Consider the following 19229-nt stretch of genomic DNA (forward strand, 5'->3'; position numbering starts at 1 on the left):
AGGCTGAGTTGCATGGCTGAGCAGGGATTTGAGCCTAGGTCTTCCTAGTCTAGGACAACCACTAAAACACACTGGCTTTTTAACAGCTACACCATGCTCGTGCCCTAGAAAAGCTTATCCCACAATGTGTGGCATCATCCTCAACATCATTACCATGTCCATTTTGTGCAAGTGATCTTCACCTGACTTACCAAAACCAGAATTGCTCACTCCACATTTCAAATATCATAATAATAATCCCCAGACCTACCCAGTTCCTAAATCATGCCCCTCTGCAGTTTGACCCCTGCTTATATTTCACAAGGAAAGAGTTGGGACGACACGGTTTATCCCTGCAGCAATAGAAGAGGATGCTAAATTGATCCCCAATGTCGGATCTACAGGAGACAAACACAGGCTCTCTGCCTGTCTCTGAGTTGCCCAACAGTTACCATGACAACCAAAGCTACACTGTTGGGAACCCAGGAGGTCGAAGACAAGAAGAGTTCAGGATCTTTCTCCCTTTTGCCTGTCAGGGCCACTTTGCTCTTTCCTCTGGGAGGCTACACCTTGATGCCCTACCTACAGCTCCTGGGCAAAGAAGTCCTCCTAGATCACAAAGCAAAACCAGCCACTTCCTGCTGTGCTTTGCTGACAAGGGGACATTTCGAAGGAGCCAATTATCTCTGCTATGAAGAGGTGTCTAGTCAGTTGCAGCTCTGAACATCACCTTGCCCAGCTTAACAAAAACTGGAAAATCTTCCTCTGACACACCATTCCTGTGCCCAAAGCCACTCACTAGGAGCTTGTCCCAGGTACCCATGAAGCCACCTCACACACTTTGTTCTGGCAAGGTGCCTGTGCCTTTAAGAGCTGTGGGATGGGCACAAACTCGCAAGGAGAACTGCCCCCCCCATCTATGCTGGGAAAAGCAGTGGTCTGTCTTTCATGAAGCTGGTAAGCAGTGGTGGCCTAACAGATGCTTCAGCACTATGACTCCTATCTACCCTAGCAGTGGTGTAGCATGGGGGGCAGGGGTGGTAGCCCAGGAGGCACTAATTATCAATACCCAGTGCTGCCTCAGTACAGCTGTGTACTTCAATTTTTGTGTTCCGCTGAAACGGCTTCTCCATGCAAACCAGGAAATGGCTTCTCCAGACAATGGAAGGACTCTTCTTTTCTTATCTCTGCAGCCACGATCTCCTGGGTGACAACGCACTGTTAGGCATGTGTACTCCATCCATTTCCCTCTCTCCCACCCACCCCTCCGCACGGCCCCAGGCACTGGCAACCCACGCTACAGCACTGGTCAGGAGTGATGGGTGCTGTAGTCAGGGCCGTCTTTAGCAGATGTGGCGCCGGGGTGCGAATATCCACCCAGCACCCCCAAATTACCACAGATAGTGTTGGGGTGGCCGTAGCTGCACACTACCAGCCATTGGGGGGCGCACAACTCTCCCCTATGCCGCTGCAGGAGAGCGATCCCTGCAGAGGCTTGGGAGGGTTGGGAGGGAAGCCAGCTGTATGGTTGGCAGGGCACAGCTTCCATCCTAAGCCTCTGCAGGGATCACTCTCCTCCCGAGGAGGCTTGGGAGGGAAGCTGCATGCCCGTCAGCCTTATGGTTGGTGGGGCACTGCTGGTGGGCATGCAGGGAAAGTGGAAGCCAGAGCCCCAGCCAAAGCCCCAGCCAAAGCCCCAGCACTCCCCCACTTGCTGGGGCGCCCCTGAGAGGCCGGCGCCCTGGCGCGATGCACCACTAAGCCCTATGGGAAAGACGGCTCTGGCTGTAGTCCAGCAAAAAAATAAAAATAGAGGACCCACAGTTCCCACCCCTCCCTTAAAGCCACAGGTGCCCTATTGGGAGGGCGGCGGTATCAACCCTACTTGCAACCATCAGATGCAACCGCTACACAAGGCAGAGCTCTCTTTGTGCACGATGGCCAAGAGCTGCATGGGTTTCTCCCCTTCAGTTCTGTCCCCAAGCTAGGCACTGATAAACCAGAATTGCAATGCCAGAGGAAACCTAAAGCACTAGCCTGCTAGAGATTATGATGCTCTAATGTGACAGCCTAAGTCTCCAAGCCTACCCCGATGCCATAATTGCGGAAGGGATGACCTTTTTAAGAATGTAAATAAACACTCTGTTTCTAAATCAGAAGGAGGAAGAGGTACATCTAGTCCCACATTATCGCTTCTCTGGCAGGCAGCCAAATGCCTCTGGCCACCACATGCAAGCAAGGTATGAATGTGATGGCCACTCCTTGTTTCTTCTCAACATCTGGTGATCAGAATTAGGCTGCCTCCCCACCACCACCACCACCACCACCCTTTCCTGTGCAATCCAGGGCACTTCCATGCCTTAAGGATCTATCTCCTGTGCTCCAAAAGGTCTTTTCCCCCTTACTCCCCCATCTCTCCACACTAACGTCTCCCACACGCTCTATTTCAAGAGCAAGCTGCTCCCTAAATACTGCTATGCTTGTTTAAGTGTGACATTCAGTATGCCGAGACGGGAATACTAAGAGCCTGGAAATATGCAGCAAAAAGCATGCACAGAAAGAATGTGTGCCAAGCGCGGGGCATTGTGCCAGGCTGTGCTGGAATGCAGGTGTACAAAGCAGCACTAGTTACAGGGCTGCCCACACCACACCTGAGCTTCAGTGAAATGGGCTGGGCTAAAATCAGGCAGGTGAGACTCTCTCACTCCCCATAGGATTTTGGTACTAGCCTGGAACAGCAGGGAGGTGAAAGCTTCTGAAGAGCATTGTGAGGGTGGGGAGAAGGTGCAGCCCTTCTCAGCTGAAGGGCTAAGAAGTGTAAAATTATCGTGGCACATGCCAACTCCAAAGGAAAGGGATTCAATCGGCATTTGATGTTCAGCCTACACTTGACATTATCAGGAGCCACCAGTGATGTGCATGGCTGCCCATGAGGACAGCCATCAAAACTGCAGTTTGGAGCATCTTTGTAATCTCAGGCTGTGGACTGGCACCACTCTCCCAGGCTGGTCATTGGCAGAGCTATAGACGGCTTCATATTTCAGCTAGGACGTAGCCTTCCTGGTCTGGGTGCATTATCAACAGCTTACCCCTTTCATATCCAGATCCTGGCTTGACCTCTGCACAGCTCCTGTGGCAAAGGTGTCTATGTTTATTGTGTGCACAGCTCCTGTGGCGAAGGTGTCTATGTTTATTGTGTGTATGTTTATTATGGACAGTGAGATTTGGGGACGGGAGAAGGGGGAGAGAACGCCATTTGATTTTCCCACCTCAGGCAGTATAATGTCTTGCACCCTGTACCCCTGCAGTGATATTATGTGACAGGACTCACTTGCTGGAACAAAAGTCGTGCCTGAGGTAAAATTGGAAAGTTCCCTTCAAGGAGTCCTTGTTGTACTCTGCTGAACGTCAAGCATTGCAGCTTCCTAGACTGCCCCCAAGTGTTCTGGGTGTTCTCCCAAAACACCCCTCTGAGCCAGTTTTTGGGTGTGCAGGGGGAGGAGAAGAGGGGAGCCCAGTTGTGCCAGAAGAAGCCCAGAGCTTCTGCTGATGTAACACGTTACCCAGTGAGACTAGAATGCCTGAGGGTCCCTCTAACAGGTGAAGTCAGATGTGAGACATCGCCAGCATCCTCTACCTTTCGTTTCTCCAGGTGTTGCTGGACTCCATCTCCAACCATTCTAGACCACTGGCCATGCTGGCTGTGGCTGGTGGAAGTTGGGAGTCCAACAAATGCTGGAGGACCACAGGCGACTGGTCTCTGCTCTAGGAGACCAGATCCATCAGCAGCCATCTTGCCACACACAGTCCAAAAGCCTAGAGGGCAGGCTGTGGAAGCAGTTCATACCTGCTTCCTCCTCAAGCAAGGCTCTTTCCCGTGCTCTTTGGGTAGTGAAGAGCAATTAAACGCTAACAAGCCCTTGATTATTAACGGAACTATATAACCAACTGAGTGTTAACAGATCTGCCCTCCAGATACTTATCTGTAACATGTAGTGAAACCTCAGCAGGTAGCTCATCGCTGAAGCCTTGTGGCTGCATAATAACCATCCTATTAAACAGAAATTAAACCCAGACTTGCAAGGGAAATATTACTATAACAAAACATTGTTCTCAGCAGCCTCCCTTGGCGAGCCTATACATCATGAAGGAGTGGGCAGCAATCACCAGAAATTGCTGCGCTGCACAACCCACAAAAAGGCAGGTCAGTTACTCTGCTTCATGCTACACGCAGAGGCTACTGTGTCTGTGCAAATTAACATTTAATTTGGGAAAACAGGAGGCAGGGGAACTTTATGAGAAATTTCTGGTGATGAAGTGTCTGGGCTTTTTAAAAAACTTAGGCTTGCCAACTTTTTGAACTCTTCCTATACCTGTGCCCCTACCCAGTGCTTTTTTAAAAAAAATGTTTAGGGGTACTTTCATTTTCCTACTCATATTGAAATATTGCCCCTCAATGAGGCCAAACTTAGATTCACAAAATGTTTAGCGGTATGCATACCCCCAGGGAAAAAAGCACTGCCCCTGCCTGAGATGCAGATATTAACCTAGGGCAGTTTCCCCCACCCCCACATTAAGAAAGGCAAGAAATGTAGAAGTCAAATTAAGCACGTCTGGTTATTCCATCACCATTTTGTCTCCCTCCCACTTTCAGATAGAATGATGGGGGTTAAATTCCCCTGCATCAAGATTGGTCACCGGTTTTCCCGATCTCTGAAGGGGCAGTATGGAGATGTGGCTGATGAAAACTGACTGCTAATTCAATGTGGGCATGGCCAAACGGTGAGCTGCTGAAGTATTTCAGTCTGAGCTGGAAAGGGGGGAAGAGTAAAACTGTTTCTCCAGATAAAATTTATGCAACCTTAATTGTTGAATTCTGGCAAAAGTACTGCTCTAAAGTAGGCACTACTTACACACACACACACTCAAAAGCTTCCAACCTAAAGACTTTCTATCAATTATTTTCTGGACACCCGGAAGAAGGGATGTTGGCAGATGCAATGGTGTACTGGTTGGACCTGGGAGCAGTGGCGTAGCGTGGGGGGTGCAGGGGGGCCCGGCCACACCGGGCGCAACATCTGGGGGTTAGGGTTAGGGGGCGCAAATCCATGGGTTAGGGGGCGCAAATCCATGGGTTAGGGGGCGCAAATTACTTGCCTTGCCCCAGGTGCTGACAACCCACGCTACGCCACTGCCTGGGAGTGGTGTGGGGCACTCCTGGTGGTGGGATGTGACCTGGGAAGAGTCCCAAGGGCCATATAAGAGAGGCCTAGAAGGCTTGACTCCTTATCCCTGCAGAAGTGGGTCCTGGGCCTGCAGCTGGAGGCCAGCATTCTGGAGACAATAACACACCCAAACTGCCCACTCTTGTGTCACAAGAATACCAAAATTATGCAGAACACTATACATTGCATCTCCAACTCATGAATATATAACTGCAGAACAAATGGTGAGTGGCAACTCACATTAGTGGTTCCCAGAAAGATAATTGTGTTAGTCTACTGCAGCATAAAAACTAGAAGAGTTTTGTGGCCCCTTAAAGGCTAACCATTTTATTAAGGCATAAGCTTCTCTTTGTCGCTGTATATGAACCATTCCTTTCAGCTGCTCTTATATCCCAGTGACTTAAGTGAGGGAATGTGGATTTTAGTCATGTTCGTGCGTGGGAGTAAACAGCCTCAAATTCAGGTACTCCTGGTTAACCGATTTCCGAAATGAGTTGCTTTCATCTCTTGAAGTCTGGGATCTGAATGCCTGCTGTGGGCTTTGTTTAATTCCCCACACACCTCATTTTTTGCTGATCAAGTATGTGCCGAAGAATGAAAAGGAAGGTCAGTGGTGTGGTAGTGGCAGCATTGCGATGAAAAGTATGATATTACTGGTATGGGCTCAGCAGAAACATGGGCAATAAATAAACATGAGCCAAACCATCTCAGAGCAGACCAAACTGACAGGCATCTGGGCTGAGCAAGGAAGAGCCAGCCAGTCCTCTAGCCCTGTCTGATTGTCCCAGCTGAATTGCTAGGACAACATGTACCATTTTCAGCACAGGACAAAGTATGCCAAACAGGATTCACCAACTATTCACAGAAGCCACTGGAAGAAGGGGAATGGCTCCACACAGTTTGGAGCTGGAGGAGAGAAGATCATCTACACAACCCTTATTTGCACGTCCCTCACCTCACAATACCCGAGAATGAGAACAGAGGTTCCTAACACCCATAGGCAAATTATTAGTCAAATGTGGAAACAGCATTTCAGAAACCCAAGAAAAGTATTGCTCCTTTGTCTCCATTTTCCAATGGAGGTCTGTGAGAATCAGGTCTTGGATCCTTCTGGCCCCAATAACTCTACTGTCTGAGGTGCAAACCACATGTTACCCGACTACCTTATCCCACTGAAACTGGCCCATCCATTGTAATCATCATCAGAAATACTACTCCAGGTATCTCCACCAATGGAGCTTAGGTGGGAAGATGCTGGAGACAGGGACTTTTAAGTTGTGGCACCTTGTTGGTAGGATACCTTCTCCAAAACAGTGTGCCTGGCACCTGCCCTGTTTTCTTTAAGGAGCCAGGTAAACCCCATGTCTTCCCTGATGGAATTTTATTGCTAGCTTGCCATTCTTGCATCATGGCGACCTTGTTACGGGAGGTGGTCTAGTACTGCCTATGGGTTCTATGGGTTTCATTACCCATGAATGCTGCCACGGATAACTTGGAAAAGCTGGACATGCATTTATTAAATAAACTAGAAAGGTGGGATATAAATATATTGCCCTGGTAGCTGGGTTTTCTAAAGAAAAGCAGATCTTCGAAAGGACATATTTCCACAAAGAAGCAGTGGGGCAGAAAGTGATACTTAGCCCTTTCAAGGGTTATTCCAGAACCTGCACTCTGGCAATGATGGAGGGATTTTTTTTGCCCTCCAGGGGTATTGTGTTCTCAACAGGAGGCTGCACAGCCAGGAAGCTGTGCTATTTTTTTCAAAACACTCCTGAAACTGCAGCGTATACATAGGATGTGTTTACCCTTGTTGCTCTTCAAACCTTTTTTAAAAAAAGAAACAGGACTGGATTAACCTTCTGGTACTCATACAGGGGATGCGGGTGGCGCTGAGGTCTAAACCACTGAACCTAGGGCTTGCCGATCAGAAGGTTGGCGGTTCAAATCCCTGCAATGGGGTGAGCTCCCATCGCTTGGTCCCTGCTCCTGCCAACCTAGCAGTTCGAAAGCACATCAAAGTGCAAGTAGATAAATAGGTACTGCTCCGGCGGGAAGGTAAACGGCGTTTCCATGCACTGCTCTGGTTTTGGTGTTCCGTTGCACCAGAAGCAGCTTAGTCATGCTGGCCATATGACCCAGAAAAACTGCCTGCAGACAAACGCCGGTTCCCTCGGCCAGTAAAGCGAGAAGTGTCACAACCCCACAGTCATTCACAACTGGACTTAACTGTCAGGGGTCTTTTACCTTTTTTACTCATACAGCACAGTGGAATGCACAATTGGAAGGTGGGCTTCTCAGTCTAAGCAGTGGTGTAGTTGTAAATTTTGAATGGCAGGAGTTTGTTGTGATGGCCTCCACAGCTGCACCCCTAAGGAGAGTCTATAGCCTTGTTCTCCAGGAGAGTCCAAGAATGAAGATAGCTGTGCTAATTTACTGTATACACCCAAAGAGTGATAGTACACACCGTATTGCTCAGTCTTGTTAGGATCAGCTGATAGTCATAGAATGATCAGTTCGCAAAGGGTGAACCACAAACCAGGCCCACCTGTCCCACCACCTGATATCATATGTGACCTCAGGTATGGGCTAGGAAGAGACGCAGCTGGGTCAGCTGTGCAGCTGAGTTCCTCATGGAGAACCCGATCACTCAGGTGATCCCTGCAGAAAGCAAGGTTGAAGGCACTGCCCATCTGTCAATGTTCACCCACAGGGGTTAGGACAGAGAAAGATGTGGCCTTCTGGGCCAAAAAAGGTCCCCTCCCACCAGGTTAGTATTTGGGCTGAGGAGTCCACCTGGCTTCATAACTCTGATCGGCCATGAAATTCAGTGTGTGACCGTAGTTGGACCTCAGTCACTACCTCATAGGGCTGTTGCTATTATGAGGATAAATTGGGATGTTCTGCACCCAGGTAGCCCGGAGGATCTCTGGCTGATGATTTCATAGAAAAGAAAGTACAGTGGTACCTCGGGTTAAGAACTTAATTTGTTCTGGAGGTCCGTTCTTAACCTGAAACTGTTCTTAACCTGAAGCACCACTTTAGCTAATGGGGCCTCCTGCTGCCGCTGTGAAATTTCTGTTCTCATCCTGAAGCAAAGTTCTTAACCCAAGGTACTATTTATGGGTTAGCAGAGTCTGTAACCTGAAGTCTGTAACCACTTGGTTACAGTGGTATCTGAAGAAGTGTGCATGCACACGAAAGCTAATACCAAGAACTAACTTAGTTGGTCTTTAAGGTGCTACTGGAAGGAATTTTTTTATTTTGTTTTGACTATGGCAGACCAACATGGCTACCTATCTGTAACAAGGTACCACTGTAAGTCCTGGAGCTGCACCCCACCCACATCCACTGTATCATGGGGACTAAGCATAGCTGAGGCAAACTTATTTGGAAAGAGCAAAGTGGCCCAGGGATGATCTAGGGCGGCTCAAGAGCAGCAGAGGTGATGGATAAAGATTCCGCTCTCACTCTTGAAATGCCCTGAGGTTAAAAATGCTGCTGCAGAATGAGAGCCCTGGATACTGAAGAGGGCTTCAAACTCAGCATCTGCGCTTGGGTGTTTAAAAAGGCTGTTACAAGCAGCCAGAGGTCCCCTGCCTGTCTGCCAGCAGCCCGAAGCCTCCCTCCTCTCCACCTGATCATCAGGAACGGAGCTGAATGAAAAAAGATATTCTCGGGTGTTCCCAGGGTAAGGTTACTAAAGAGGCTCCTTGTAGCAATCGGTTCCCAAGTGACCAGACAACAGGGGGATTTGTGAGAGAGACTCAATGAGGCCCATACACTCCCAAGTCCTTTTGTAAACCAGAAGTGTGCTAGGCAGACTCAAGTGGAACTGGAAAAGGGCAGATTCTGTTCTGCAGGAATGCGAAAATTGCCTGTGATGGCACAGGCACAAGAGGAATTTTCTCAACAGGACTCTCTACGCTCGCCGTCTTTTCCCTGCACAGTCTCCTTCCCGGAGTCCTTTGCCTTGCTGTTTCCTAGAAACAGAGCCCGTCACAAACACATCACTACTCAGCCTCACAATAAATAAACAGAGGGTGTGTACGCGCTAAAGTGCCTTCCCACCCACCATCAGCTACAACTGTCATACATGGACTGAGGTTGAACAAGGGCATTCTTCTTTCAGCTTTTGGAGATGGAGATCCGATTTTAATCCCCCAAACTCAAACCCTCAGCTAAAAAATACCACATAAAGTATGTCTGGCTGGTACATTTCAGAAATGTAAAGTGTTGTCTGAAGGTCCTAAGTTTTATGTTCCCATTTTATACCAGGCCCCTCAGGGGAAATCCTCCCTCTGCACGGCTTGGTTCCCAGCTCTCATTCAAGTAAGAGACCACGTCTGCCTAGCATATATGAGAAGCTGGTGGGTTCCCAGACTGACAGCCAGCAGGGAGTAGAATTGGCTTACGAACATATATACATCATTTTGATTACCCAATTCTCAAAGGCTGGCAGATGAATGTGTGGGCTGATGCCAAGGAAAACCTGCATGTGAGGTGACACTGGGCAATGTGGAAGTTCTTATTTATTTCTGCAATGTTAGCTAGATCTGTGACGATCCAGTCACAAATATGTGTGTGTGTATCAGCAATTGTAAACGGAGCCTATGGAGGCTTAAACAAAAGAAAGCCCTACTGTGTTCAATGGAAGTCACTCCCTCCCCAAGTAAAAGGATAATAATGTTATGATTTGGAGGGGGGGGAATAGGCTGTATGCCCAAGACCCTACTAACCCCTGGATCCAGCAAGTGTTAAAAGATCAGCCAGGCTAGCTTCCTGAAAAGGCGATAGCCTGGGTGATGGGCCATTAAGGGGAACAAAGGAAAAGGGCTCTGTGTGAGATGGCAAATAGGTGGGGCCCCTCCCTCAGCCCGCAGGTAGTTAGAAGGACAAAGCCAGAGTTGAGAGCAGAGAGCTGGCATGATGAGGGTTAGAAGCAATCAAACTAGGAACTGAGAGAGACAGAGCAATGTTTGATATCTGTTTGAATCCAAGGCCACAGCTTCAGGGGGAGCAAGGCCCTCTGAAGGTGCTAATGCTGGGAACCCCTCCGTCACAGGCTCAGGTTGTATATATGTGTGTAAAAAAAGCCATATATCAGAAAGACACCACAGTCTCCACTGCCTCATTTCAAAAGGAAACACCAACCCTAGGTAAGCACCTGGAATCATGTACAGATGGAGACTAGGGTAGTGTACAACCATAATAATATTGCAGAGCATGGGAGCCTTCATCACAAAAAACCCATGTCTGTTAAACAGTGCAAACCAATCATCATTCCCACCACCTGTTGTCATCAACAGGAGATATTGACACCTTTGTCCTTGATAATCTCAGGTAAGTCATCACCATATCGCAGATGCTGCACTCAGAGCCCCTGGGAAAGTCATGGCAGAGGTGAGATATGAACGATCATGCCATGTTTCAAGTTCCACATCCCAAGCCACTCTCTACAACCATTCAAAAGCATCGCCAATTCCACAACCTATGGCCCATTTGTAAAGTTTATGTTAAAAGCAAAGGTGGAGAACCTGTGGCCATCCAGGTGATGTTGGACTCAAACTTTTGCCCTGGGCAGAATGGCTAATGGTCAGGGAGGATGTGAACTAAATATAGTCCAACTGCTTTTGCAAGGCCAAAAATTGAACATACCTGCCCTAAAGTGCTATACTGAGAATCTGAGGCAACATGATACCTGCCTCACCAGAGACTATTAGAGTGTCAGGTATGTGTGCACAAGAAATACCTGATATTTCAATGGTATCATGATGATTGACTGTAGTTACAAACAGGAAGCTCATGGCTTTCCACAGAGAATTCAAATTTCCTTCTGCAGCCTGAGTGGCATGATGCTACCAACTTGTAACAAGAGTGCAGTGAAAACAATATGGAGAATCAACTAGTTTTAGAAATTTGCATTTCCACTACTATGCTTTGTACAGATGTTGATGACATAAGGAGGAACTTGAGAAGTTCTCCTTTTGAAAGTATGCAGAGCATCTGCCAACTGTAGACCTGCACACTCTGTCTAGTAACACTGTTTGATTACTAAACATTTAGTATCTTTATTATTTAAACTTACTAGACACTTTTTTGCAAAAAGTAACTCAAAGCAACTTACAACTAGAAAAGTTAATAGCATAAAACTGAGACAGAGTAAAATCCAAAACTCATTTATATTTTTAAAAGGAAGAGTTAAACACACACACACACCCACTTGAAGGAGGCCACAGATAATTAAAAGCCAAAGGCCTGGTAGAAAATTAATGTTTTGGCCTGGCACACAAAGATATGTGATGATGGAACTGGGGTGCCTCCCTGGGGAGAGCATTCCGTTAGTGTGGAGTCAACACTGAGAAGGCCCATTGATACATGTGTGTGAAGAGACACCAAAGTGATGCATTTGAGGCGCCACCAAGTTGCATTTGAGGCACCACAAAAGTGTGCCTTTCTGTTTTTTGTTTTTGGGTTTTTTTGTGGTGTTAGATATATGGTGGCAATTCAAGATGTAAGTAAGCAACTATCTTGATGCTGCCACCATTGAGTGAGGACGTGGCTGCCCCAGCTTCTTACCACGGAACCACAGAATTGTAGAATTGGAAAGGACCATGAGGGTCAGCTAGTCTAAAGCCCTGCAATCCAGGAATATTTTGCCCGATGTGGGGCTCAAACCCACCACCCAACATTGCCCAGCACATCGTCTTTCCACCACCATTCTCCTTACCCAAAGCTGTTTTGCATCCAACATAAAACAGGAATTTTAAATGAACTTGAGTATGATTAATTTGGAAATACCGTAAGTCTGGTGAGACTGTGTCATCATCTTCAGGGGCTGAATCAGGGGCTGAATCTAGCCCCTTCCTTATACCACCGCATGCCCCATTTTAAGGTTTGGTGTTGAGACATTTTTGTTTCACATTCCACTCTGAGAATTTTCTCCAAATAGAATTTGAAATCTATGTTTCCAGAAACCGCCACAAAATGCAAAGTGCTGAAAGATTCAGACGCCTTGCCTATAATTCAGTATCCACCTGGGGTTCCTTCTTAGCATACAGACCCTGTGCATGGTATAAAAATAATAACAACCAGATGACGCTGAAATGATTTCACCTTTGACAGTGGCTTGCTGCATCAACAGGGAAAGAAACACACACACTCCACTCTAGTATCAGCAGGACTGTCAAGGAGCTGAATTAGTAACACAAGATTTGCCAAAGCTACAGCTCAGGCATTTGCTTCAAAGAAGCCTCTGACAGCCAGCAGCCAAATGTGAGCATCAGAGAAGGAGAAAAGGCTCACCTCTGAAGAAATACAATCTGTCAACAAAAGTGACCAGATAGTAGCTTCAAAACAACAAAAATAAATCAGAATCCCTCAACCACACAGAACCTCCTGATCCTAGCTCCCTAGGTCCACTATTCTAGGGAAGGAATTCTCAAAACAAAACAAAAAATTCCAATGGCAATTCCTCTCCCTTCCACCCATGGAAGAGAGGCCTATCTTTCACCATTGCTACTCAAACCCTCCACAGTGCACACTCATCTGTCTTTTCTTCAGTAAACTACGGGCACTTAAGCAAGCCACCAGGGCAAATCACTGGCTCTGCACACTGGACCATGCTCAGCCCCCTAATGAAGTGGCTGAATAGTCTATGCATCGCTTGATTAGGAGATGGGTGGAAGTCCACTTGCAAGCAACACCTGGGACTCCCACCCACCCAAAAATAAATGCTTCACCCCTATATACCTGAAGGAGCATCTCCACCCCCATTCCAGACACCGAGATCCAGCTCCAAGGACCTTCTGGCGGTTCCCTCATTGCCATGCCCACCCTGTGGAATGCCTTTCCATCAGATGTCAAGGAAATAAATAACTATCTGACGTTTAGAAGACATCTGAGGGCAGCCTGGAATAGGGAAGTTTTTAATGTTTGATGTTCTACTGTGTTTGATATTTTAATTTGTTGGAAGCCACCCAGAGTGGCTGGGGCAACTCAGACAGATGGGTGGCATATAAATAACAATATAGTATTGCTGTTATCATCGTTATTATTTCTTGCCAGTCAGTTTGCGGCTGATATACAGACAACCATGCCCTGTGCCAGGCAAGGAAATTGTGGACTTGACAATCTCTTCCCTTCCAGCTGGTGTTTCTAAGCAGTTCTAGAATCAAGTCTGCTTCCCCAGTTTAATTGCTCCTCACCCCTCAGAGTGTGAACCCACCTAAAGGCAAGCAGGCAGTGCTGACACAGAGTGCAGAGTATCATGCCTGACTGTTCCCAAAGTGCTGTGAACCTAGCTGGGGGATCACAAGAACTGGTTGGGGTGGGAAACCCAGAATGGTCACCAGAACAGTTCTGAACTTCCAGCAGCAGAGACATCCAGTTAGGGTGACCCATTCAGCTTCATGACCCTCACAATAGAAAAATGGGGTTTCCAGAAGAGGAGGAGGAAGGGAGGCAGTCCCACAGCAATTGCTCAGTAATGATATTTCATTTCCAACTTCAAAGCTCACAAATGCTGAGCACCGTACAAATGTTCAGCAGCACCACAGACTTCAGGAGAGCTTCCCAGGTGTGCAACGTTTGCAAGCAAAACCATCTCCAGCACATCCCTACCTCCAGTGCCTTTGCCCAGAAAAAAGAGAAAGGGAATGAGGTTTTTTTTTTTAAGGGGGGGGGAGGTTCTGGGAGGGTGATAATGGAAGCATTTGTGTGTCTGGTGGAGCCAAGCAGGAGTGAGATTCTTTATGAAAGGCTCTATCAGACACACAAATGTTTCTCTTACTACCCTCCCAGAAATTTATTTATTTATTAAATTAAAAATCCTCAAGATAAAAAGTAGCATTTTTCCCACCTCTGGCTATGGGCAAGGACCTGAACAAGTTGTCACAACACCTGCAAACACTATGTTTACATAGAACAGGAAGAGCTTGGGCTGCTGGAAGTATGAACTTGGAGCAGGGTGAAATCACAAACAATCTGGAAGTTCCTCACAAAAAACACATAAGAGCATTTTATTCTCCCACTTTTCTTTTTAAAAATCCTGGTTAGCCTCCCTGATGTGGCACCACGTGCCCATCTGTGAGCAATGCCCTCCAACTCCTCCACCTGCCTAGGCAGTCAACCTGGCCCCATTGCCAAATCCGCCTGCAGCACAGTAGCTTGCTTTAAAGCGTGCGGTGTGACTAAACAGGTGGCTGGAGAAAAAAGAAAGAGAGAAGAGTGTGTGTGAGAGAGAGAGTGAAGGAATCCTTCTAACTCTGCCCAGTGGAGCCGTTTGTCACCAAGGAGCACAACTCGAAGTGCAGAAGCTGCGTGACGGTTAGCAGTCCACCTGTGAGCAGTCCAGCGTCCCCGCAGCGCCTGGCAGAGTTGAGGTCAGACCGCTCAACGGCGCTCGCCGGAGCCAGATCCGGAGCAGCCGGTCACACTGGGGATGGGGGGGGGGGGGTGGAAATAGGCAGCGTCGAAGACTGCCTACAGGCGGCTGAGAAGGACTCCGGCGTTAGACGCGGAGCCTCTTTCCCGTGGTGGCCCCCGGAGAAAGGGGCAGATCCCGCGCAAAAGTGCGCCCCCTACCTTGAAGTCCGCGGAGAGCTGCGGCGTATACTCGAGGGTCCAGAGCGCGCGTACGAGCGCCGCCAAGTGCTGGGTGACTTCCCCGGAGGCGGCTCCGGCTCCGGCTCCAGGTCCGGGTGGCCCTTGCTGGTCGGGCAGCGCCAGCAGGAGGAAGGCGGCCAGCAGCTCGGTGTGGCTCAGGCACTGCACCACGGCGTTCAGGAAGCACGTGTTGCCGTGGTTCTTCAGCCCCTGCGCGCCCGGCGTAAGCGGCCGGGGGTCCCCGGGAACGGCCGCCGGCAGGGGACTCTGCGCGCCCCACGACAACCGGGCGCTGCCGCCGCTCCCGCCGCCGCTGGCTTGGCCTCTCTCGCGCTCGGGCCCGGGCGGGCGCTTGAAGCCGCCCTCGTCGTCCTCGGGCTCGGCGCCTTCTCGCCGCCGCGCCTGCTGCTGCTGCTGCCGGGCGCCGCGCAAAGTTTGCAAGAGGCGCCGCGCCAGCCTGCTCAGGGCGCGCACGGCTCCTCGGCGTCGCCGCCCGGCCCCAGCGTGGGGGCGCTCTCCGCCGGCCACCCCGTCCGGGGAGCCGGGCGCGCCCGGCCCGGGCTTCTCGCCCGCCTCTTGCGCGCCCATCGGCGCCAGGAGGGTACGGCCACCCGCTCCGCCGCCGCCTGCCGGCGCTTGCTGCCTTCTTCTCCCCGTTGTTGTCGTCGGCTACCTGCGCGCTCCGAGCCTCTCCGCCCTCCCTCCGCGCTTGCCGGCTGGGCAGGGCAGAGAGGCGGGGAAGGCGAGCGGGCCGGGCTCATGGCCGGGGGCAGGCGGGCATCTTGCTGCGCCCCTCCGCCCAAGGCACGGCGCTTTCCCCGCCTCCTCGGGTCGCCGCCCGCGGATCGGCAGAGCCTGGGGAACAGGGGAAGTAAACTCGGCGGAGGGGGTGGATCGCGCGCGCTGAGTTTGGAGGTGCGGCGCCAAGCGCCTCCCTCTGCTGGGAGCTCGCCCGCCCGCCCGCCCGCCTGGTTCAACAGCGGGGAGGCGGCGGTTCTCGCAGGCGAGGCGTTACTGCTGCTGCTTCTGCTGCCGCTAAGAAGTGGCGTCCGCTGGAGCCCGCCAGGCGCACGGAGCAGGATCGCCTGGACCAGGCAGGCTGGGTGGGGAAGGGAGGGCGGCAGGCAGGCAGGTGTTGCCAGCGAGGGTAGTGGCGGCGGCACTACCTGCAGCCTGGCTCGTCCCTCTTCCTCCTTTGCTCAGGTGCTCCACAGTCAGTGGCAGATGACTGGAGCGGCTAGGGAGGCGGGGAGAGCGAGCTAGCTTGCGGCTGCGTGCGGCTGCGGGCCACCGGGAATCCTGGAGAAGCCAGCCTCGCCACCTTCGCCTGTGCCAGGTGGAGGTGGGCATCTCTTTCCAGCTTAGGAAAGATGTCAACATTCCAACGGCAACATACCGGTACCCTACCGTAGCCTCGGGTTTGTGGTTCCTACCCTACGGCCATCATTGCCAACTGGAGACAGAGCAGGTCTGTGTTTTTGCACACCACCACAAACTCACAGGTGCAGAGTGATCCTACCGTTCCCAATGCCTTTGCACAGGGTTATGGTGGTAGAGTCCATTCATAAAGGAGAAGGGCATGTGAAGGGCCATTTCCTACCAGATCCACTGCTCCAATTGGCCCAGGTTGGCATACCTTGTGAGAGGAGTTACTGGGGATCAGTTCCCATACCAATGTTGCCCCACCACAGAAGAGTTGGGGTGATACTGATGTGGACATTCTTTAAAAAGTAAGCACGCCAGCTCCACCCCTGTGAGCTCCCCAGCTTCAAATATTATGCTGCTCTGCGGGTGTAAGAGCTGGTGGTTTACAAGAGTATGCCAGAAATAAGTCTGTGGGTACAGCTGCATACAGGCAAAGGGTTAGTGCACACAAGGATTTCAAGCAACCCCCATGAATCCTTTACACATATGACTCACCCTGTAGATTAGAAAATGCACACAAGTAGTAGACATATGGGGATAGCAATGTCAGTGAATCCATGCAGTTTTCAGTTCAAGCCGCACCTCTGCCATGAAGTCATAGGATGCCTTAGGCAAGCCACTACCAGCCTTGGCCATTATTTGCCTGATGGGGACATTGGCCTACAACACAGGCTTGTTGTGCAGATTCCTGATAGGAGAACTGCTCAGCTCAGTAAGAACTTCATTTGGAGATATAGGTTACATGGATTAGTTCAGCATACGGCAAGGATGTGTGTCTAATTGCCACACAGGTCAAGCATAATATGTATGTTAGTGGTTCATCCACATTAGTAACCCATTAAATGTTGGTTGGTTAAGTTGAAAGATGGGCACGCAATAGTCAAACAACTACTTTGCTAGTCATCACCTGCATAAAACATAAACCATCTGTGATAAGGGCCAATTTGCCTGCACAGATTAGAGTGCAGCTGTTGCTTGCCATCACTGTCCACATTGGCTCCATGCCTATGATCAGTGAGGGCTGAGCTGGCTTCAGCTCTTAAGCCAATTGTGTTTGAAAACTTTGGCTGCTGAGGGCTTGAAGCCCTTCCATATGAACACAAGTTATATTGTTCATAAGATGGGGATGCACGAGAATGTTTTAAGGTGGCTAGAAGTCTTACTGAACTCAACTGGACTTGCCTCTTGAGTCCTGCACTGTAAACAAGATCACTTTTTAAGTTGGGAAACTGCCCTTATGGATCCTTCTTAGAGAGAGGCAATCTCACTTTGAAAAACAGGATCTCTCAGTTCCCCTTGAGTTCTTTAAGAATTCAAGAGGACCTTGAACATTATGTGAATTTGTTGAGGAAGGGGATGATCTAGGGCTGAAAACTGGAGGAAGGTTAATTCCTAAGCAGTTAGGCAATGGGAATACTATAGTGTGGTCATTCATTCCCAAACTGTGTGACCTGAAGAAACCAATAGTTATAAGAAATAAACTAGACAGTGGCTCCGCACAATATCCATGGCTGCAGTGCCATGGATCCCTTTCACAATCTAGTGCAAAATCCACCAAGAGTTCCTCTTCTGCAAGGTCTTCTGAAATGAGCAGAAAGGAAAGGAGGCAACTTAGGCAGCTGTGGGAAGGCAGGGACCTACAGTCCTCGCAACTGCCTCATCAGGGCAAGACCTACTGGGAAAAGTTGTTGGGTTAAGAGCAATTGACTCGTAATCTGGGGAACCGGGTTCGCGTCTCCGCTCCTCCACATGCAGCTGCTGGGTGACCTTGGGCTAGTCACACTTCTCTGAAGTCTCTCAGCCTCACTCACCTCACAGAGTGTTTGTTGTGGGGGAGGGAAGGAAAGGAGACTGTTAGCCGCTTTGAGACTCCTTAGGGTAGTGATAAAGTGGGATATCAAATCCAAACTTCTTCTTCTACTACTACTACTACTACTAGGCCTGCACTGTTTCGGTTTCTTTGAATAAAAAGTTAACTTCGCTGACACCATGTTTTTTACCGCTGACCTACACCTGACTCCTACTCCTGACACACAGATACAGCTGACGGTTTCCTGCTCCTATTGATACCTTCCTGTATTAGGAACAGCTTGTGTTGGCTTTCACCTTCCATTTCTTCTTGCACTGCTTGTATTAAATGAAAAGAAAAACGGCCCCAAAAGGAGTGGACAGCCCCAACACTTTCAGCAAAGGTAAAAGGAAACCTATGTAGGTAAATTACAGAGGAGAAGCCCTCTGTTTGAAAGGGCTGCCTGGCCACAAGCTGGAAAAGGAACCCTAAAAAGGGGGAGCAAGGAGGGCCTTGAAGTTGCTGGTCAACAGTGAGCACCTGGGCAGCAGACTGAGCAGAGATGGATCCAGGTCACTTGGTCACAGTCTATTGTAAAAAGCATTTCTAAATTTTTGTATTCACACGCACACCTATTAGCTTATGCAAATTCTCCTCTTTCTGCGTGGTATACAAGTGGCCACATTCTATGAAGAGCCATCATCACCCCATTATTATTATTTTAATCTGCTGCTTTACCAGAACCTAATGACACTTTGCTTAATGGATATAGCAAAGACTGGCCCCTGTCCAGATTCCCCCACCCCCATTCACTTTCATTGGAAACTTGCACGCTGACCATCCTCTGGAACTTTTACAACAGACATAAAATCTGGTGGCAGTAGAAGGAAAGCATTCAGCCTTTGCACTTCCAGCTCCAGCTGCTATCCCTTCGCATTTGCAAAAAGCCAAGTCCTCAACTCAAGGGCAGAACCCCTTAGTATGGCTTTTCAGGGCCAAAGGGAAGAAGCCTTACCTCATTTCAGAGTAGAGCATCACTTGGCAGCAGCAGATCAAGAACATCCATGCTGTAGATGGACGAAGCCCCTGCTTGCCTTTGACAGCCTCTCTCTCTTTCCCTTGCCGGAAGTGGTTTGGTCAATGTGTGTGGATGAAAAAAGTGCACCAAACAAAAGGAAGATTTCCTCAAAGGCAGCATCCTTCTCACC

General features: G+C 49.4%; 1 protein-coding gene across 2 annotated transcripts in view; it reads right to left on the reverse strand.

Moving 5' to 3' along the window:
- Positions 1 to 15742, reverse strand: part of USP43 (ubiquitin specific peptidase 43) — a 91624-nt gene extending 75882 nt beyond the window's left edge. For both annotated transcript variants that reach the window (XM_081848648.1, XM_081848647.1), the window contains exon 1: positions 14787 to 15742. In XM_081848648.1, coding sequence (XP_081704774.1) covers positions 14787 to 15395 — 609 coding nt within the window. In that variant the 5' untranslated portion in view covers positions 15396 to 15742. The remainder of the gene's footprint in view (positions 1 to 14786) is intronic.
- Between the last annotated feature and the right edge of the window lie 3487 nt (positions 15743 to 19229).

This window comes from Podarcis erhardii (genome assembly GCF_964252035.2).
Source record: "Podarcis erhardii genome assembly, chromosome: 2".
Taxonomy (NCBI): Eukaryota; Metazoa; Chordata; class Lepidosauria; order Squamata; family Lacertidae; genus Podarcis; species Podarcis erhardii.